Source organism: Aedes aegypti, chromosome 2 (genome assembly GCF_002204515.2).
Source record: "Aedes aegypti strain LVP_AGWG chromosome 2, AaegL5.0 Primary Assembly, whole genome shotgun sequence".
NCBI classification, from domain to species: Eukaryota; Metazoa; Arthropoda; class Insecta; order Diptera; family Culicidae; genus Aedes; species Aedes aegypti.
Window position 1 is genome coordinate 240617783 of NC_035108.1, and position 23330 is coordinate 240641112.

The 23330-nt window shown below is 36.5% G+C and overlaps 1 protein-coding gene and 1 long non-coding RNA gene across 3 annotated transcripts; one reads left to right on the forward strand and one right to left on the reverse strand.

The window, feature by feature from the left end:
* Positions 1 to 5042: 5042 nt before the first annotated feature.
* On the forward strand, positions 5043 to 22656 carry LOC110676494. Of its 2 annotated transcripts, none has more exons than XM_021844565.1 (2): positions 5043 to 5705; positions 22444 to 22656. In XM_021844565.1, the coding sequence occupies exons 1-2, from the start codon at positions 5510 to 5512 to the stop codon at positions 22488 to 22490; spliced, it is 243 nt and encodes an 80-aa protein (XP_021700257.1). In that variant the 5' UTR covers positions 5043 to 5509; the 3' UTR covers positions 22491 to 22656. The 2 variants fall into 2 exon arrangements, with proteins under 2 accessions (XP_021700257.1, XP_021700256.1); XM_021844564.1 differs by having other exon boundaries at positions 5100 to 5731.
* On the reverse strand, positions 18665 to 19214 carry LOC110676495. The gene is made up of 3 exons (XR_002500448.1): positions 19108 to 19214; positions 18908 to 19029; positions 18665 to 18837 (listed from the first exon to the last, which is right to left on the reverse strand). It is a non-coding gene; the product is annotated as an uncharacterized LOC110676495 (long non-coding RNA).
* Positions 22657 to 23330: the final 674 nt, after the last annotated feature.

A 23330-nucleotide genomic window follows, 5' to 3' on the forward strand; every position in this document is an offset into this window, starting at 1 on the left:
CCGGATTGCGTTGGAAAAAGGTTCCGAGATAGCGAAAGTGATCACGCCATGTGTGAGTGTGTGTGAGTTGTTTTTCTCCGCGGTGGTGATTTTGCGTGGACAAAATGGCGGATGTGAACAAATTTGCGTTTGCCAGGTTGAACAACCACAACTGGCAAATATGGAAGTTCCGGATGGAGATGCTCCTGACCAGGGAGGAGCTGTGGTATGTGGTCGGTGATGCGAAGCCGGCTGTAGTGACCGATCAGTGGACGAAGGACGACCGGAAAGCTCGTGCCACTATCGGATTGTGTATTGATGATAACCAGTTTGCACTGGTAAAGGAAGCAAACAGTGCAAAAGCTTTTTGGGATCAGTTGCGTGGTTATCACGAGAAGAACACGGTAACGTCACGTGTGTCTTTGTTGAAGAAACTGTGTTCGTTAAATCTCGCGGAAGAAGGTGACCTTGAGAGTCATCTGGTTGTGCTTGACGATTTATTCGATCGTTTGACGAATGCAGGCCAACAGCTAGAGGAGTCGCTGCGGATTGCGATGATCTTGCGTAGCTTGCCTGATTCGTATGGTGGTTTGGTGACGGCGTTGGAGAGTCGTGCCGATGTGGACATCACGATGCAGCTTGTGAAGTCGAAGCTGATCGATGAGTTCGAGCGTCGGAGAGAGCGTTCCGGCGAAATGAGTGAAAGGCAATGTGAGACGAAGGCGATGAAAAGTGTTGTTGTGCAAAATGAAGTGCAAAGCGTGATGGACTCGGCAATAGAGCACCAGTGAGAAGATGCTACTTTTGCGACAAGCCCGGTCATTTGCGTCGCAACTGTCGATCATTTTTGCTAGCGAAGCAGGAGCTAGAACGAGAGTGCGAAGAAAAGAAGACGCCGAACGACAGAGTGCGTGTGAATCAAAATGCGAAACAAGTGAAGAACGAAAATTGTGGTGCCAGAAGTGTGTGTTTTATGGCTGGAATCGATCAGCGAAAGTGCTGGTACATTGACAGTGGAGCGAGTCGGCACATGACGGGCGACAGGAACTTTTTCAAGTCACTGAAGGAAGAAAAAGGCCCAAGCGTAATGCTGGCGAACGGTAAAGTGGTTACCGCTGCTGGTTGTGGCGAAGGTGTTGTGTACGGTGTAGACGGAAACGGAAGTAAAGTTGAAGTGAAACTAACCGACGTGTTGTACGTTCCGTCGTTGAAGAGTGGACTCGTTTCAGTGGACAGACTGACGGCAAAAGATTTTTCAGTGACATTTAAGAAAGATGGTTGCGATATTTGCGATGCATCTGGTAAGAAAGTGGTAATTGGTGAAAAGTCGGGGTCATTGTATCGGCTGAAGTTGGCGAAGGTTGAGAAGAAAGTAGAGGGCCAGCGGCCGATAATTGGCGAGAAGAAGACGACGAAGCTAAGAAGTTCACCAGTCAGTGTGGTGAGCTGGTATTCGGAGATGGAGCCGAATAGAGCAGAAGAAGATGAAGAATACTTCGATGCGGACACTTCAAGCGAGGAAGTGGAGCCGCTGCAAGTGGCGGAGTTCCGCAGTGGAAACTCGGATACGGATGCTGATGACTGGAGGAAAGTTAGACGATCCAGGAGGAGCAATCGAGGAGTCCGACCCGGCCGGTTGGTAGATTACGTTGTCGATGCTTGAAGCAGGAGGAGTTTGCCCCAACAAGAAAGGCAGAGAGGATGCGGACGAGTACGAGGACAACATTGAGGAGGAGTGTTGGAGTATGCAATGGTTGTGCCTCGTAAGCAAAGCGGCAACACTGATGTGTAGAGAATGGCGAATGACGCATGCGCCGGTAGGGCAGTCGGCGAGCGCGCCAAATAGCAAAGGAAGAAAGGGAGAATGGAAAGTTTGCCATTCATCCGTAATGTGATGTTCGATCCGTTCAGACGTGTTTATTAAAGCTTTCTCGTTGCGTACAGTAGTCAAGTTGTAGTTGTTTCTTTCCTACCGAAATCCTGGTTCCGCGTTCCGCTTCGGTGACCCTGTTTTGCGTTGTGGTGTGTCCACCTCTGCCCAACAGGCTTTCTGTAGGAAATTTCTTGACCTATTCAGTCAAGGAATTTCTTTACTTTGCTTGTGCGAAACAGCATACTTAGCTTTAAGGTCCAAACGCAATGATAGCGGACGGCAACGGAAAGAGGAACCGGTACGCCAGCAAGAACTATAACATGCTATAAACAAAGACACATTAAAGACCTCCATGTCCCTTGCAGTTGTCCAAAAGTTTATGGCTCACAAGGTAATCTAGAATGCCGTGAAAAGTGTACTGCGATCTGTTAATCTTGGGTACCTTTTGTACTACCGAGGGACCAAATGCAATACTAGAAGAGGTACCCAATCTGAGCCCGAGTCGGACGGACCTGCTATAACGACTAGTGTTGGTTCACTTTCATTCTTTGACAGCTTAGTTTAAATGGTGTGATTCATGCTGGCGAACCGGTTCCGCTTTCCGTTGCTGTTCCGTTATCATTGCGTTTGGGCCTTTATAGTCGTTCCCCTCGGTTTTAAAAGGGTCAAACACAGGCCTTGGACAAGGGTTCATTCAAATATTACGTAACGCAAAATTTGCTAATTTTAGACCCCCTCCCTCCCCCAAGTAACAGCTTTTGTATGGAAATTTTTATTTTTTTGTATGGACCGTAACACTATGTAAGACCCCCTCCCTCCCCCTGTTGCGTTACGTAATATTTGAACGATCCCCAACCATATATCAATACAAAGTGTTCTTCGTAGCCAGGATGTCGCGGGCGATAAGTGAATATTGCCCACACAGCAAAAAATAATGTAATTTGCATCGATGTAATGTTGGAATTCCAATAGCACAGTGGATTTCCCGAAAATAAACAATCACGAACTACAACGGGAATTCAACGTTTTAGGAAGAATACACAGAATTTCTTTCTAATAATCAATAATACGTTTATTAATTTACAACGTAACACGATACACGGATCTGTCTTTACTCGCTCTCGATTACAACAACAATGACATTCGCGCCAACTTTCTCCATCGGGGGGTCGCACACTTCTCTCATAAACGCACCGATCTGCGAGGGGTCAGACACTATCTAATTTCCATCACTCCTCCTTAGTGTCAACGCCTCGCTTCCTGATACTCCTCCTGAATCCAAAACAATTATGACTCCTACAGTTTTCATCTTCCTTTCAATTATGTGGCTCACGCAGATAAAACAGAGCACCTCGTTTTTCGCCAACTAAGACCACCCTGTTATCATGGCAAATTTTGCAGTCTTTTGATCCAAACGTAACAGTAAACCCTTCTTCCACCAGTCGAATTACGGAAATGATATTTGCAGCTAACTCAGGTACATATGCTACATTTCTCATCTTTACTCCAATCGTTTCACCGTTTGCTCCACATCCTTGAAACTCGCAGGTTCCGGTAGCTCTTACTGGCACACGTTTTCCATCAGCCAATAAAATTCTGTTGTCACACGGAATAATGCTTTTCAATCGTTCCATCTCTCGTGTCATGTGTGAAGCACTTCCGCTGTCAATCAACCACCCTTGAGTTCCGTTGAAATTTGTCGTTGTTGTGGTGAAACACACGTTGCGCCCATTATTCCATCTCGAACCACGCTCATAATCAGATGCATCTTCATTTTCCGTTCTTGACTTTTCTCCAGCAATTGGTCTACCTGCGTTCAATCTTGGACAATCCCGCCGGATATGACCATCTTCATGGCAATAATAACACTCACGTCTGAAATTATTTCCTCCTTGTTGCCTTTCTCGTCGCTGCATTCCCACTTTGAGCGCTTTGTCGTTCCAATCTTCACTAATCTCATTTTTCTCGCACCGTCGTCGCCATTCATCCAGAAGTTTGCCTTTCACGTAATCAAGCTTTAACTCATTTTCCGCTCGGCCTTCCAACGTCGTAATCAGTGGATTGTAGGACTCTGGCAAACTCGACAACAACATTGCCACGATCCAGTATTCCGCCAGTTTCTCTCCCATGCCAAGCAGCTTGTGCACCAATCCTGTCATCTCTGTTAAATGCTTTGACATGTCACCTCCTTCCATCAACCGCAATGAACATAGCTTTCTTAGAACATGTATTTTGTTACTTAAGGATCCACGCTCATGGTATCCTTTCAGCTGCGTCCACATTTCATTCGCTGTAGATGCTCCCAACACATGGGACAACTGACCATCATCGAGAGCTAGTCCAATAACCGCACGAGCAGAAGCATCTTTACTGATCCATGTTGCATCAACATCTACCGGTTTGGGATTATTTACTACCTCCCACAATCCATCTTTCACCAACAACAGTTCTACGCGAAACTTCCAGCTTGCCCAGTTTGTGTTATTTAGTCGCTCCACAACTACTTTCGCTTCCGCCATTTTGACAATTCAATATCACCAAGCTTGCAGTCTCTCACGGTAGTTCAATTTGAAAATTCTAGTCCATCCGAGCGCACAATATCAATTAAAAACCTACGTTTTGGCTCCTCACAGCCGCAACAAGCGCAATAACAAAAACACAGTAGCAACAATGTCAGCTTTAACAACCAATCTTCGAATCGCACTGAAAAATACCGAACTTGCACTGGTTCTTCTTCCTTATTCTGGGACCATTACCTGTTGGAATTCCAATAGCACAGTGGATTTCCCGAAAATAAACAATCACGAACTACAACGGGAATTCAACGTTTTAGGAAGAATACACAGAATTTCTTTCTAATAATCAATAATACGTTTATTAATTTACAACGTAACACGATACACGGATCTGTCTTTACTCGCTCTCGATTACAACAACAATGACATTCGCGCCAACTTTCTCCATCGGGGGGTCGCACACTTCTCTCATAAACGCACCGATCTGCGAGGGGTCAGACACTATCTAATTTCCATCATGTAATTCCTGTCGATGTATAAAAAATCCGATGTAACAGCCAATTTCATATGCAAAATAGCATCATTTCGATGTTATAATACATCGCCTTGAAATTACACCTAAACAACGTTACAATTCTCGATTACATTGAATTTGTGTAATATTCACATCTTAACAAACAAAAAATTACACAGAAACAGCTGCAACCAAGTCATTCCCACCCACTTCGTAATATCACACAAATCCGATGTCATTTTGCATTCAAAACCAACGCGATAATAAATCACGCAACACTGCCGATGTTTTGCTTCAGTTAATGGCGGACGGGTAAATTAAAATGCGTTCGATCGACAGCTCGCGTCATTTTTTGATGTTTCTGACGAGTTAAGTTCCAAAAAACTTTTAAAATGTGTGGTCCGGATCAATCGCGAGTGCTTTGTGCCAGATTGGAAGCGGTCGAGCGGAAAAACCCCGTGATTTGACCTAATTAGAGCAGTTGTTGCACTCCGGTGCAAAAATAAGACCTGCGTTTCATCGCAATTTCGTCGGATCCATTTTGAAGGGACCGCACGATTGGTTTATTTCGGCCAAGAATAGCACGGGAAATTGCACCGGCAACATTTTTCCGAAGTGTCCAGCTAGATGGAAAACATCGAGAAAACCGAGGGCACCGTTTCTTCAATGGAATCGCTGACCGTACCGCCGCCGGTTTCGAGAATCGTTTCCGTATCGGATGGCGAGGGAAATGACGATAATGGCCATGGCGTTATGGAAGAGCTGGAGGATTTGATCAGCAGTCTTCGATTTACGATGTCCTGTTATCAGTTACAGCCAGGATGTAAGGAGAGGAAGAAACCGACCTTGGTAACAGTTCTGAAACTTCTGGCAGGTAACTAGGGGAAAAGCACCAATTTTCGACCCATTCATTCGATTTTGGCTTACTTTGTATGAAAATCCGAAAATTGGCACAGAATTCTTGTAGGTCGAAAATTAGTGCTTTTCCCCTATATTTATATTAACTGCTTTTACTTTATTGTTTGCTTTACCCGAATGGCGCGGTGAAGAATGAGCTAGCGCGTACCATCGGTACTTCGTGTAGGTACCTAAAGTAATAAAATAGACCCCAGTGTGGTCCTTAGCTTTTGCCTAATTACTTCTATTCCTGACTCCTCAGGTACATGTCAGGATACGAGCAATCTTAAGGCTAAGTAGCCCGTCATTCGTTTTGGCAACAATTGTAATTGTAATTTATTAACATAACGTAGGCCTGTTAGTTACACTTAAAATCAGGTCAAGGAAGAACACATTTTAAAAAATACAAAGGAAGATTAATCGATGATGACTTTTCAGCTTGCATTTCAAAGTGATAAAACTCAGTCTCGATAGCTTATATTGACTTGAAAAAGTATCACTGTACGCACTAACATGCATAAAGTATGCTGATACTTTTTCAGCTGTGTCAGTGCAAAACCAACTGATTTTCTTTGATTCGAAATCGTGAGATTACTTAGCAACAATCATCAACGATGCGAACAAATTTCAATGACGGCCTACTTCGCCTTAAGGAAGATCGGGTATCCAACGGATTTGCTGCTCCTCTTCGAAAAGCTTAAATCTGAGTCCTTGTAGCACTGTCAGGGACTTACACAGTACTTGTACTGTGGTCCTCCACCAAAACAGGAGATTGGTGTAGGCCTTCCAAGACAGCCATAAACAAAACAGTACAAAAAACATAGGACCTTAAATGACAACTTGGTGGCCTCAACTCAATAGTTCACTGAGCGTATTCAAATATAGCAAGTTCTTGCTTAACTTCTGATCTCGCCGTAAAAGCCATTGATAACCATGTGTGTAGCTCGTTGTTTCTATGAATTTGAATGGATTTACACGTTGTTCAACAACGCAATGATGAAGAAAGGATCATTATCTACATGCCAGTGGTGTTGATTTGAATGTTTGTTCATTTAAGGCCAAATGGTAGGCTTTTAGGATGTTATGCCAGATTACGCGAGAGTTGTAATGTTCTGAATATTACATGGACTCCAAAGATCATTTTAAAAAGTATTTTGTTAGTCTTGAGGTTCTCTTCAAGAAGTTTTACAACAAAATAAGAGATTTCTGAGATAACATCTAGTTAAACCAAACAGTATTGAAAATAAAATACGCCGAATTTGATTGAATAACTTTAATCAGGGCAAGTTAATACTCAAACCGTATCAAACAGGAAGGTATCATATCACGGAGAAAAAAAATGGTAGAAACAATCAAATTAGGCTTTCTTTCAACCAAGATATTAGGTTGAATTTTGCACAAACAATATTATTTTGATTTCACCATGTACAGTGCTGTTCTGAAAAATAGCAGCGCATGTCGATTTTCATACAAAATGCTCAACTTTGACATGCTGTAGTTTTGTTCCCTTTCAAGCAATCGAGTTGAAATTTTCTCCACAGAACTACAAATATGCCCAATTTTGTAAACACAAAATTTCAAAATTTTCTAAGCCCCTGCCGGAAAGTGAGATACTAGGTGAAATTGTTCGAAAAAATAGCAGTTTTAAAAAATTGAATTTCGGCTTGACATTATAGTTTTAAATTGTATATTACTTACCATTGGAACAATCTCCTCCTACTTATCAAACCTACACCTAAACCGAAAATGTTTAAAATATTTGTAGAAGAAAAATTTTAAAATGAAAAACTGCTATTTTTTCGAAAAATTTCACCTAGTGTCTCACTTTTCGGCAGGGACTCAGAAAAAACTGAAATTTTGTAGTTACAAAATTGATCATATTTGTAGTTCTGTGGAGAAAATTTCAGCTCGATTGCTTGAAAGGGAACAAAACTACAGCATGTCAAAGTTGAGCATTTTGTATGAAAATCGACATGCGCTGCTATTATTCAGAGCAGCACTGTAAGCTGTTTGCAACAAACTAGGAAATTAGGTAGTTTGGTCATCATATTTACAATTGAATTCAACTAACTTTTGTTTTAAATAACCTAAGAGCTGGTTGTTCAATTTGACAGCAGTAAAAACAACCAATATATTTGGTTGTTTTGAACTAAGAAAAAAAGTTTGAAATAACCAATTCATTTAAGTTTTACCTACATTTTTGTTTGTTTTTACCAAAACAAAATGCGGAGGACTCTGCTTATTTTCATCAAATAATTTTAATTAAAAACATAAAAAAGGATAAGACATATTTTTATTCTTTTTAGTGTATCGTGGTTAAAATATATAAATTTCTCCAAACTTGGTTTGGGTATGCATGAAACTGACCATGCCTCGGTCGATGCTCTCCTCTCCAAAAATTCGTGGATATCCCTGACTCCGTAGGTAATAGACTCGGTAAGGCTGATAGATGCTTGAGGTCTGAAAGTTATATGAAAAAAATAGAGCATGATGAGTATCATTTTAACCTGATTATGTTTAGTGAAGCCAGCTTTTGGTCATCCTTACCTGATCGATGATAAATACTTGTACAGATAATAATTACTTATAGTTTCCTAATACGAAATGTATAACAACGTCAGTTTTGATACCAGTGAATTAATCAGCAAAAACTGCGCAAAACGGCTGTCAATAATACCACTGCTCAACCACAAAAAGAAACAAGCTGTAAACTTTATTTGTTTCAAATCAAAAAATTGGTTGTTTATTCTCCCAAACTTAAACAAAGTTTGAATCAATACGTTAGTTTGGTTGATTCTAACTAATAAACCACTTCGAATTTCAGAAGTAAATTTCATTATTACCAACCCAGTTTATGGCAAAACAAACTATGTTTTAGTTTAAAAGAATATAAATATTTATTTAATTGAAGCGTGATTTTTGTTGAATCAAAATGAAAATATTAGATTGAAACAACAAATTTTATAGGGTTAATTCAAACAAATGTGTGGCTTTGGAGCAACAAATTCATGATAAGGAACAAACAAATTTCTAGTTTGAAAATCAACAAAAAAATTGGTTGTTTCAAACTGATCTGATTGAACTACTGGAGAATCTGAGAAATTGAACTAGTTGACAATCTCAAAAGTTCATTCACGACATTGAAACATTAAACCACGTTAAACTAGCGAAGGACATCCTCTTGTTTTGAATCCTCTTTTTATATTCACAGTTGGTAAAGTGGAGTCCAAACAACGTTTTGGCTCAATTTATTTTCTGAGTACGTGTCCCTTAACGGTTTGGAAAATTCAGTTGGTAGATGTCCATATGACCAGCATTTGGACCTTGGTAATTTATTACACAAGACATTACAAGTTCTGTTCCTTCAAGGATTCCTAAGATAGATTCCGCACCAATTTTTCTTTCAAAAATAATTTTCGAATTAGCACACGCATCAATCAGAAATTGTACAAGAACAATTTAAAAGATTCCTCAAATTTATCCTTCTTTTTTTATCCAAAGATTTCTACAAACATTTTCTCAAATTGACGCTTACATTGAGCTGTTCGGTAATCCAATCCGCATGGTTATTAAATTAATTAGCTCATTACGCGTGGTAAAGATGGACAAATTATATCCCAGCCGAGCACGTGGATTTTTTTCATAATTTCACCCATAATTTGTTCATCTTTACCACGTGTAATGAGCTAATTAATTTTCTCAAAATGTTAAAAAAATCCTTCCAAAAATTTCAATAGGAATTTCTTATAAAAATACTTCGCCATAATTATTTCACGAAGTACAAAGATTTATCGCGGATATTTCCTTTGTAAAATTTATGGAACCTAATGTTTTGAGAAATTTCTGTTTAATGCTGCAGAATATTTTTTGGTAGTTCTTGGAATTATATTTTATAGTTTTGGCTTGGAATTATATTTTCCAGAGAGCGATTATTTTAAATATTTGGTCGCTTTATTTTGTAGTGCTCGTTAGAGGTTGCATGAATTTCAAAACAATGGCAAAGTTTTTATTACAATAATCAGAATTTGTGGATATTCCCTGGGCTTGGGATTATATATTCCAGGGAGCGATGAATTTTGATAATTGATCGCTGTTGTTAGTACAGGGTGTCTACTACCTGGAAAAACCTGGAAAACCTGGAATTATCAGGGAATTTTATTCAACCTGGAAAAAACCTGGAATTCTCAGGGAATTGCGATCACAATCAGGGAAATTATTTTGAGTCTGTAATTTATGATAAATTATGTTCGCGACAAAGAATTTTGGTATCAAAACCCAGAGCTAACTACTATTTGCTGGAAAGTTATCTGGAATTGAAAAAAATTCGGCTGCGCCGCTTTCCAACCTTTATTTTAACTGTTCAGTGAGGATCTTTTTGATTATGAAATTTTATCGACTTACCAAAACATGATTTATTTTTTTTAATATCTTTATATTTGATCAGTAAAGGATTCTCATATGTAGGATTGGTAGCAGGTTTGTTTTAGGAAACTTGTTCTCTATATTAATGCAAGTCTTTATTTGTGATGAAAGGTCTCTGCAGTCTTTATTTTATTCGAAAAGGTCTCTAAAGTCCCTTTCTTCCTTATTTTGCTTGAAGTGCAAATTTTCATCTCATATTTCTCGAGAAAATCTTCATGAATTATCCTAGTGATTTTTTCAGAGATTTCATCTGGAATACTTTCAGGTACTAGTACAGGGTTCTCTTCAGAAATTCTTCAATAGATTCCTCTATCAATTCTTCTAGAAATTTTTCAAAGGATGCTTAAAGTATTTCTCCAGAATTTGCTTCAGAACTACTACTTCCAGTATTTTTCACTTGAGCACTTCAACATTACAACCTCCAGTAATTTTCTCATGGGTTAATTGAACAATTTTTCAAAGACTAGCTTAGGACTTCCTATTTTACTCTCTCTAGTTTTCTTTAGTTGTTGCTCTAAAAGATCTTCCAAAGATTTCCACATATTATCTTCCAAGAAAACCCGCCAAGGTCAACTCCAGAGTTTTTGATAAAATTCGTTTAAGGATTTTTTTTTCAAGGAACCCGACAAAAATTGCTATGCTATTTCATTCACGGTTACTGTAAAGAATTACTTCAAAAATTCCACAAGGTGTTATCCGAGTAAATTATTGAGTTTCTCTACAAATTTTCTTGGAAAACAGGATAACTGCAGTTCTTTCAAACATTAGTCAACAAATCTGTTGGAATCTCCAAAAGGTTATTAAATGTACCACACCAGATAACACTACAGCAATTATGCCAAGAAATCCATCGATCATTCCTACACAATTTTTTAGGTATTTCGCCTGATGTTTTTCAAGAAGTTCCTACACAAAATTCTGCAATATGTTATCAAGAGATTCAATTGATTTGTTTTTTTTATTATCTTAGCAAAAATCTAGAAAATCTTCTAAAATTTCATCAAGAGTGAGTTCTTCTAGAAATTCTCATTCATCAAGATTGACACAATAACATACACAAGTTTACCTTTTGCTTTAGGAATACGTCATGAGTTTTTTCAATTTTCAATTCCATAGTTTTGTGGAAAAATTCATTCATTCATTGTAGAAAAACTCCTGGATGAATGCTTGAATTTTTTTATTTTGAAAACCTCCTTGAGGAATCTGTTAGAATTACTGGAGGAATTCCCAAAGAAATCTTATGAGCAACCTCTGAAGTAATTCCTGAAGGTGACGTTAACAAAAATCCTAGCTAAAATCTTAAAGAAATTCTGAAGAACATTTTTGTAAGAAAACCTGAGAAATTCCTATTGGCATCTGGAAATGTTTCTGATTGAATATTCCAACAGTTTTTAAACGGGAGTCTTGGAGGATGTTCAAGAAAAACCGATGGGAGAATTGACGGTTAAAATCTTGGGAGACTAAGGGCTTTATTGAAGAATAACTGAAATAATATATGAAGAAATTCCTGATAGAATCTCTTAGCCTATGAGGTAATTTTTGTGGTATTCTTTGAAAAAACCCAGATTGTATTTTTAAATATAAAAAAATAATCTTGGAGGAATTCTGTCCATCTATCTAACTTAAAGAAATCTTTGAAGTTATATCTGAATCTTTGGGCGAATACCTAAAATAATTTTTGATGAAATTGAGAAAGTCATTGAAATTGCATAGGGGTGATCGGGGCAATATGGTCCGCCTAAGGAAAACGTCATGGAATGCATAGAAAAACAGCAAAAATTTTAGTTTAAATGCAAGTGACTTGTACTATAATATGTTATCTTCCATATTACGTCGATAATTAATGTTAACATCAACTTGCAAATTATTTCAGGAACTTTTTGGAAAACCATGTTTTTCTACGTGGTCACCAACCATATGGGGCATTATGAACCACCCTACGGGGCAGTATGAGCCACCTCATTCAATCGAATGATTTTAATTTAAAACAGTATAGAGAAGAGTAAGTCGTGAAGAGTACATTATTGGAAAGGTAATTGTATTAGCTTTACTTGAAATTATTGATTCTAGCGGCTTATTTTTTAAAGATACATAATACATAGTAAACAGACCATGTTATACTAGTACTAAATTGTGATTCTTGGTTCAAAGTATTTTCTAGCAAAGTGTTCCACTTGTAATGGTGCATAAAGATGACTATGCAGTAAAAAAATAATCTGATATATTTAGGCAATGTATTTTTATGTTCAAAACATCGTTAGTTTTGCTTAAATCTAGGTGGCTCATTTTGCCCCGCCCTTTCATCTTGAAAATAATATATTGTTTTTCAATAATTTTGTTTACGAACAAATCTAATTTTGCTCACGAACTGTTCATTATGATCAGAAGTTTCAATGGATTGCTGAAAATTACCAGAATTATAAATATAATAGTCTTACAGGCTTAATTAAGAACTGCCAAAATTATAAGCTTTTCATGACGAAGGACAAATTTGTACATTTTTGTAAATATATTGAGTGTTCAAACGAATATTCTTACGGTTTTTATTGTGGTGGCTATTTGAGGCATCCTTTAGCAGATCATAATGACACTAGACATTAAAACACTGTTTTTGAGGTCAAAACCGGGGTGGCTCATATTGCCCCGTATGTTCATATTGCCCCCATTGCCCCTACAGTTATACAAAATGTTTTATTTGTCGTAATGTCACGAAAAATTGGAAATAATTTTAGAAATATTCTCAGAAAAATGTCTGATCTGATTCTATGGTGAATCAAACTCTTTGCTACTGATTACTGTAACCATTTTTAAAATTATTGGAAAATATCTATATAAATAAAAATAGAATGGTGTTTGTATGATACGAAATGGCTCACGAATGAGGCAACGGATTCGGATGATTCTTTCTCCATTTTAATCTTCAAGGGTTCCGACGTGTTTGTGTGTATAAAAGTTCCAGGATGTTCACCGGAAAAGTCAGAAAAACGAGAGTGAACGGCACTGACATTTTGTATGGGACGATTCATAGCGGTTTTCAACAGCCTACTTAATGGCAAGACGAAGTTTGCCGGGACCACTAGTTTGATATAAAAAAATCCAATTTTGCAAAAACAATCTGGTATTAAACAATTATAGATGTAAAATTTCGTAACAATTATTCAATTAAGAACTCTCGAAACATCGGTAAATGGAATTTTTATGTTAAAATATTGTCACTAATAAAAAAGAATTAATTTTGAATATCGGTGGGGATTGCTCATCAAACCTTCCGGTCCGCCTCATAGTTACGTACTATTTGGTGCTGGGTGTAGTTCTTGTTTTTCCAGCTGTATTGAAAAGCATGAGCCATAGTCTTTGGCATACAATCGGGTCTTTCTTTAGCAGAAAAGAACCGAAATGTCTATCGACGACCGGTGATTGCTAGCAGATATAGTGGAGAGCTTGTCTTGATACGTTCATCGCTTCAAGCTAGTTGAAAAACTGAATACACTGATTGCCTGTCGATCAGAGCCGAACTAGGCATAGATCGTCTACATACATCTGAATCTACATGTCTCCGATGTATTACATCGTTCCAGGTGGGAGTTATCTGATATGTGAATATGGTACCATAACAGAATTTTTCATCTGGATGAAGTGATAAATCATAATATTCCGCAAACTGTATCACACATCTACATAATGTATTGCGTGAAGTTAAGACACAGCAGAGTATTGGGTACATAGGACCAAGTCCCTGCCGGGTAGCGCGAAACTGATGAGCGATAGACAATAGAATCAACAACACTGCCATAAGGGATAGTAAGCATGTGACTATTGTCGAAACAATGATTAGGAGGCAAATCTACATCCCAAGATCAAATTTTTGTTACAACCCAATGTAGGTTAGGTATTATTAAATTAGGCTGTAGAAAATGATAAATATCTGATCACTTAGGAATGTGTTGCGAGGTAATAAATGCTCGTGATTTGTTTTCTTCGAATACACATGTATAAATTGATAAAATTTAACCCAATGTATAATGAAATTAGGTTCGAAGAAAGGATTAATATTTGATCACTTAAACTTTACGCTGCAAGATATTCTTAATCGTTTTTCTTTTCTTCTGATGTACAGAAATAACTGGTATATTTAGCTAAAATAATGAACAATCATACGCATAGAGCCTACGGGTCATGCAGTTAGGATTGAAATTAAAATAATATTGCGCATTTCTTTCACACCACAGGTTTATCGCAGAAGTTTTTACATGTGCGGAGGCGTTGGTAGAGGTGCGCGATTGCGTCGAGTCGGGTCGGTGTTTTCAGCGGACTCATTTTTCGCAAATCGAAGAATGAGTGCTCTGAGGGCATCAACATGATTCGATGAGGTCCCACACTTTTATTTGCGCTTTTGCACTTGTAAATGTCTTACTAAATAGGAATACTTTGTGTTAGGGAAAGTGCAGGAGAATAAAATATAATTCATTGGAATTTTCTGATAGAGGCAGAGTTCACATGTTACTTAGGTATTTAAAAGCAAATGAGAACCACATTAAATAATAGATAAACACTAATGGTCATATTTTTATATTTTCATTTCATCGCGGTCCTCATTGCTCGAGCGGAGACGACAAAACTCGAGGTGGATAGAATCGACGCAACTACGACACGGAAAAGAAACAGATGAGAAACTATCGATACATTTATTCAACTATAAAAACCACGTTTTAACGTAATGACTTTATTTCTTCTCGTTTCAGCAATCCAACAACTAAACCATCTCTACTATCTTTTCATTTCCTCTTCGTTACATTTATAGTCCCTCTGGCACTGAATCGAATGACGCATTCCGCATTTTATTAGCGATGTCTTTGCTGTACGTTGAGCATGGTGTCGGAGGTGATGTGCTGTGTAGAACATCGGATGTTCTACACGGCACGCTACTTCCGGCATTTTGTTTGGCGTGCGGGATAGGCAGTGCTAGTGATGATATGAAGGCCGCTATTCGGTTTAGTGCCAGAGGGACTATATCTATTTAATGTATCTGAAGCTTGTGGGACCGCTTTAATTCCGGCGCCTGCTTGTGGAAGATCCCGGTGTGCTAAACGGTATAGGACATGTTAACGGGGGAGGCTTGGTAGGTCCTCACCCAGCCCGTGTCTAGATGGGCGGATAATTGTCTGCCAGGGTGTGGATTGAGCAATTACAATTACAATTAATAAAAAAGAATTAATTTTGAATATCAGGTGTTCAAATAACCCATGGAAATTAATGAATAATCCTCTTTTTGCACGACAACGCAGTTCACAATGACGAACAGAGAATTTACAAACGAAATAGAAAACATCATCATGATCAAATACAATTCAACTGAATAATATTTAAGCTTAGATATATTTAGCACCTTATTATTAGAATATTGGATATTGTAATATTTCCAGATTGCTTTAAAAAATGTAAAGAGTAGAGTAAATAGCTATTAAATTATAAACATTTTAAAATTTGTCATTAGTTTGTTTGAGCCATATAAAATGAGAGTATTTCTTGCACCTGGAATTATTTGAAAGAACCTGGAAAAAACCTTGAAATATCAGGGAATTTCATTTTGATAAACGAGTAGACACCCTGTAGTAGTTTTGATTAGATATTGGGTGAATTTCAAAGCAATGGCAACCTTTTTATTACAAAATTTAGATATTATCTTCTGACCTAAAGATTCTGGTTAAACTACTGTACCATGCAGTTGGGCTGCACTAGGCTATCACTCATCAAAATTACTTTCTCTTCGGGAAAATATAATTTCAAGCTGGCGAGAAGATTACGAACTGAGGGTGGGTTAGGAGCACAATCAGACCCTTGAATGTGCAACGTGGGGTAGTAATTGGGAATGCCATTGACGGTTTGTAATCTTCTACAAGGTTTTCGAATACCAACAGGACGCGTGCACCGGGTTGCGGATAGGAGCAAAGGGAGATCAATAGCATCTACTTAAAATAATAGAGCAAAAAGCCGTTCCATGATAAGGTAATGTTTAGCGATCTTCTATAGTGTTCTAGTACTATAAAATAATTGATAATATCAATAGTGATAAGAACATGAAATAATACCTAATACTTAATAAGTACACTGCAGCTTCAATGTAGTAATAAATTAAATAAAATCATTTTTCTATACTTGACAAGGTTTTGAAGACAATCAATGAGTTAAAGAACTACCTATTAGAAATGCCACATCAGCTAAGGCTACATATACAAATATTGGTCATAGGGTCATGGCGAGCATTCGATATGTATGTCTATGACTGATTCTTATCTAATAGGGACACTAGAAGACCACGTAAACAATTTCGAAACAAATTATTTTTATACATCGGTCTTACGATCCGAAAGGCTCAGCTATGCTGCAAAGTCATTTTATAAGCTATTCATTACTACTGTTTAATTGTTTATAATTCTAACAAAACTACATAATTAACTCATTACTAATCACTGTTCCTATCCAGCTTTTTAAGAGCGCTAATGGCTGCCGCAAATAGGCTCTCTTTCTGGTAGGGATCAGTCGATATGACGCTTGGCTTGGGTCAGCTCAATGTAAATCGACACAAGCCAAACGTCAAATCGACTTATCCTTACCAGAAAGCGAGGCCGTTAGCGGCAGCCATTAGCGCTTTTAAAAAGCTGGATATTCTCTCTTTCTCTCCTTATCTGTTGCATGATTATGAGCATCACTAATATAATGCATGAGCATGCACAATTATGAATAATTTCAGGATTGTAAACGGATACCTGGACTGGATAGAATAGCTTCGAAAAGGGTGCTCAAAATATAATATTTTTGGTCTGGGAAGTATTATCATCAAGCGTAAGTAAAATATTTCCATTATTAACTCCTAGATCACACAAACAATTGAAATAATAATATCAAGTATTTTTACATAAATCAGCATCGTCATTCAGTGCAAAAACAGATACAATTTGTAAAGTTATTACCATCGATAGAATTGCGCTCTATGTTCAATCAGTATCAAAATCTCCTAAAGCGTCGCATCGTGCCATCAGCAGCCCTTAACATCACTCTCATATTGTTATTATTTTATTGTTTATTAAATTTCTAGAAAGCGATCAGCTTATCCTTTCTTACTTGTACAATGGCCGGTCTATTTGGAATTTTAATAAGTCAAATCAAACTTCAAAACTCAAATTAAATTGCTTTCAACACATTTACATTTTGCAGCATACATCTCATTACTGTGTCAAGTCTTCTCCAATTCCCTATGCCCTACCCCAACCCTTCTTATCCTTTCCGATGGTGTTCAAGCGGTCCGCATAGACTATTACGGTCATTACCTATCCCTTCCCCCGGTTTTGGACTGACTTGCGCTCTCAATGCCCCACCAAACGCTGCAAAATGAAAATGAAAATGAAAAATGAAATAATCAGAATTTGCGGGTATTCTGATTCAGTGCCCCTTTTCAAACTACTGCTTATTACGGTTACCATTAATTGAAATCATTTATACTCAAGGAAAATATAATTTTAAGCTAATGAGAAGATTACAAACTGAGGGCGGGTGAGGAGCACAACTAGACCATTGAATGCGCAATGTGGATTAGTATATGGGAAATGCCATTGACGGTTTGTACTCTTCTACGAGGTTTTTTGAGACCCAACATAGTGCAAAAAGCAGTTCTATGATTAGGTTATATTAGCGATCTCCTATGGTGTTCTAGTACTATTAAGTTTTTCACTCACTTGGAATTCTGGCCTCGATAATATCAACAATGATGAAAAAAAATTTAATACTTATTTAATAAGTATAATGTAGCTTCACTGTAATAATAAATTAAATACAATTATTTTCTATACTTGGCAAGGTTTTGAAAACAATCACTGTGAGAAAGAACTACCGATTTGAAAAGCCACATCTGCTAGGCCTATACATATACAAATGTTGGTCATAGGGTCATGTATCTATGACTGATTCTTAAATATATAATAGGGGCACTAGAATACCACAACCACACGGACAATTTCGAAACAAAATTATTTTTATACATCGGTCCGAAAGGCTCAGCTATGCTGTAAGGTCATTTTTTAAAGCTATTGATTAGTACTGTTGAATTGTTTATTATACACAGAGAAAAAAATGGTAAACCCAAACAAATTTTAGTTATTTTCAAACTAAAGTTTAAGTTGAATATTGCACAAACAAAATCTTAGTTCCTTTCAGCCTCTTGGAGTGGTTGAAACAAACAATTATTTTGGTTGTATTTTATCGACAGAACATTTAAATTCAACAAAAGTTTATTTGAAACAAACAAAAAAATAGTTGTTCATTTTGACGTTTGTGAAAACAACTAATGCTTCAGTTTGTTTCAAACCAGGATAATCAGTTTGAAATAGCCAATCTCAACTTTGTAACAAACAAACTCATTGTTTGAAATTAACAAACCTATGGTTGTTGGTAGGTTTACTAATGATTTTAGATATTTAATATTATTTAATAAATACTAATGGTGGTTTCATTTATTTATCAGATAACAAAAGGATTGCATTTTTTAATTAGGCTTCAGTTGCTGCTATTCTTTTTCATTCAAGTAGGCTCCTGAAATGCATCAGCGTTGCGCTTGTTTGAAACTAATGATGGATTTTTGTCTGCGAAAATAAACAATTGAAACTTAGTTATCTGGTATGATATTATACTACATAATGCTTTTCATAATACCTTGTGCCATTTTCAGTAAAATGATCCTTTAGGTGATCCTTCAAGTTAGATTTGGTACATTTTGAGGGTAGAGTCCCAAAATGGTATTCCTTAGTGAGCAAAATGCTTTCGATTCCACTATTCTTGAAAACAAAACAGGGCAGTTGAATTAAATCCCTTACTGAATGGTAATCATGATCGGAACAATGTGATCAACTTACCTTATAATTTAGAAAATATTCACCTTCACAAATAAAAATGACATGAAGTACATAATGGGCCGTATGAATAAAATATAGTTAAGTTGAGTTTACTACAATCTCGGTAGTAAACGCTATATGTGGAACACGAGTGGAATATGTTTGTGTCATTTTCCTTTCTACACCTTTCGAACATACTACAGTTAAACCTCCATGAGTCGATGTTCCATTACTCGATATCGACTAATGGAACCATACTAAAAATCAAATCTCATGGTTACTTTGATGGTCCCTCTAAACGACTTTCTATAGCTTTTCTGTTCCATAACTCGATATTTCCATGAGTCGATGGTCCCTTCAATATCGACTCATGGAGGGTTGACTGTACAAACAACGCGTTGCTATGAATAAAGGTAGCATTTACTACAAAGCTACTGGTAGTTAGCTTAAGAGGTTGTTACTCATGCTTTGAGATTGCGAAATTGAATGGAATAATTTACATTTGAGTAAAAATCATGGGAAAACCATATGAGTTTTGATATTTCCGAAGGTATTTTGAGTTTTGCTTAGGAGTTATGAGGTGACGAAAACATTCGCCCCGCCAATTCTGAGATTCCGGTAAGATTACTGGCAGTAGCAATTTGTAATATCCGTGTGAACTCTGGCATTACGATAATCATGTTATTTTCTAGGAATTTTAGGATGTCGGTAGGAATTCAGATATTTATAATGTAATTCTGAATTTTACGTGTAAATTCTGACACCTCAGATTCTCAGATTTCCTTTGAAATTCCGGAATTCCTGTAGGAACATTGGGATTCCGATAGGGATGTCGGATTTTTTATGATAATTCTGGAAGTTTAAATACCATTCTAGGAATATTGCGGAAATATTAGAAATCTGGTAAAAACTCTAGAATTGGGGTGGGAATGGGATTCCGGATATTAATCTCTTAGAATTCTGTGGGTATCTTTGAGACGGTATTTCTGTAAGAATCTATGAGATTGCGGTGGGATTCCTGCGAATTATTGTGTGAATATTTGTAATTCTGAATACAATCTTTGTAATTATTGTAAAAACCTTTAAGATTCCGTTGATCTCCAGTTCCGTTGGAATGTCAAAGCAAAGCTTTAATATAAACCTTTTGAATGTCGGTAAATATTTTATAGATTTCAATGGGATTTTTTGTGAAATCGATAAGAATTCTAATAATTTCAAAGGGAACCCTGGATTTTTAGGAGAGATCCTCATTGAATTCTTACGACTACAAATGGAATCACTACAATTCCCATTAAAATCTCTACGTTCTAAGTTCTAGAAATTCCAAGGATACTATCAGAAACCCCACCAAAATAACGAGAATATCACAGAAACACTTAGAACTTCCGGAATTCAACATGCTGTTAAGAAAACACACGGGGAGCATCAAAATTCTACCTCTCTAAATTCTATTCTCAGTATTGGTGCTAGAAAATATGTAATTCCTGATTTGATAGCTGTAGTCTCAAGATCTCTTCATAGATGTTAAGCTAGTATTAAAAAAAACATCAATCGCTGGCGTTGGCGAAGACCGAAAACCACAGTTATGCGCGATATTCTGAAATAACTCCAAGAAGGGAAATGCTTGCAGATTACTTAATGTTCTTATGAAAATACTCAAAACATACTTCCAAATGAAAATTTATATCGCTACCGCAATGTATTTATCCTTATTCAGCGCATTGCCTGATTCCGCGCAATTAGTTAAAAATTTGATGAATTTAAAATGTACACATGCACATTCGCTATATATGCTTAATATTTCACAGTTGTACTTTAACAATAACTTTTAATTGATTATTATATACAGTCAAATTTTCATAATTCGATATTAAAGGGACCATCGAGGTAGCCATGAAAACCGACTTTTTCTATGATTCTCTAACTCGATATCGAGATACCGATTATCGAGTAAGGGAGAGTTGACTGTATTAGAACTATTTATAAATGCGCGGAATTGAGGTCTTAGGTGCGTCGAATAACGGCAATTTACGGTGCCTACAGTATTGGACAAAACATTTGCAACTTTTTCGATTTTCCATACAAAATGACCAACTTTGGTGAGCTATATTTCAGTTATTTATGGACCGATTTGAATGAAATTTTGACAGAACATCAAACATAACTTGAATTATAACATATATTTTTGAGTGTTTTTTTTTTTCAATCACAAGGTTGATTCGATTTGACTAAAGTGAATTTTTTGACGTTATTTTTATAAATGACACAACTAAACATTTTAAAGGAATAGCTTTATGGTATCTTCAGCAAAGTTGTAGATTTTAACGAGATGAACAAGTTTGCTGAAGTCAGTTTTTGTGCAGGGCTGATTTTGAGATAAATTGTTTTGAATTTTTCGTCAAAAAATACACTTTAGTTAAACCGTTATAACTTATAAACTTGCGATTGGAAAAAATATTCAAAAATATATGTTAAAATTCAAGTTATATCTGATGTTCTGTGAAAATTTCAAATCGGTCAATAAATAACTGAGATCTAACTTGGTCATTTTGCATGAAAAATCGAAAAAGTTAAAAAAAATGTCCAATACTGTATGTTTATTACTTATTACTTATGTTTATTACTTGGTTCATTAACTAAAAACTGTTGAAAATCATTAACACCTAATTTCTCACTCTTTTGTTCGTATTTTATGTCAAAATTCGTTTGTTCAATTTTTCATGTCAAAAATTCTTGAAATACACATTTTTTTTCAAATTATTTTATTTTTTATTATAACTACCAATTTTATTGATTATTCAATAGTTTTACCTTGCTTTTGTTTTTTTTTTTTGTTGGATATTTAAATAATAATTATGCAAATCACCACAAAAAATCGCTTGTGAAGAAGAGATAAGAAGGTTAACAATTTCATTAAACTAAACAAATTTATGAAGATTTTTTTTGAAGAACTTGAATCTGTAGTGGATTTTTTGCTGAAATGCTTTGCAAGCAAGAGAAATAAACCTGAAAATATCAGGGGCTTCTTAAGTGAAATTTCAACATGACTAGCCAAGACTTTCTTTGCGCAATATCTGCAAGAATTTCTAGACGAAACTGTTTCTAGAATTGCCAAAATTCCAGGCGAACCTTTTGCAGGTGGATTTGTAGATATTTTTGCATTTATGAATTCCCAAAAAAAGGAAGAATTTAAGATCTTGGGAACTGATATTCCTGTAAAATATCAGAATAGAACTTCCGTTTTATCTAATAATACTTCGTCGATATTCATATAATAGTCAGTCGATCTGTTATTTTAGAATCATGTGTAGAATACTAAAATTCTAAATATCAACTATGTTTTCTTTTCTATTTTAGATCGGGACGAAAGCTCGAGCGATCCACTGTTTGCTGAGGAAATCTAAACACTGCCTTAAGTGCCTGAAAGGGCTCACTGCGGTTCCATGGGTTTATCATCTGAAGTCGAGCCTGAAGCCTCCCAGTCGTTGAGCTCCTTATTTGTATAATTCTTGCATAACCTGTGATCTCGCTCTAAAAGCCAATGGTAACCGAGTGTGTAGCTTGTTGTTACCGAGCGAACGAATGGATTTACATGTTATTCAACGATGCTACAATGCAGAGAGTATTCTCCTCTATTTCCCAGTGGTGATAGTTTGCATCCTGGGCCATTCATTTGCTTAGAAACAAAGCTCTACACACTCGGTTACCAATGGCTTTTAGGACAAGATCACAAGTTATGCGAGAATTGTTTAATGCACAAAAAATAAATAAATAATTTAAACTCAATTCTTTTGTTTTTATAATTTCCAAACATATTATATCTTCTTACCATAAAATTCTTTTCAATGGTTGAATAAATTGCTTTTAATTATTTTACAAGTTTATAAACTCGATAATTCAATATAAGTAAAACTCGAATTCACATATTATATTCGATTTAAAAGTGGAAAAGGATTAAAAAGCAATTTAATCAACCATTGATTTTGCTGAATTATGATCAGGATTGCCCTGAAATCGCTTAGATTACACAGTTTCTATATTACACCGCATCGATTACATCGTATTGGATACATTGAATTTATTACATCGGAAAAATTACATCGCTCGCGTTTGTTACACCAAAAGCCCACAAGTACGTCGGGCTGTGTAATATTACACAACCGAGGGAATGACTTGGTTGCAGCAGTTTTGATGTAATATTCAACAACTTTTTTTGCTGTGCACTGTCAGTTGTCAACTGTGAA

Coding starts and splice junctions, on each gene's coding strand:
- LOC110676494 (XM_021844564.1), top strand. CDS start 5,510: ATGGAAAACATCGAGAAAACCGAGGGCACCGTTTCTTCAATGGAATCG. Junction 5,732..22,443: donor AGAGGAAGAAACCGACCTTG/GTAACAGTTCTG, acceptor TTTCTATTTTAG/ATCGGGACGAAAGCTCGAGC.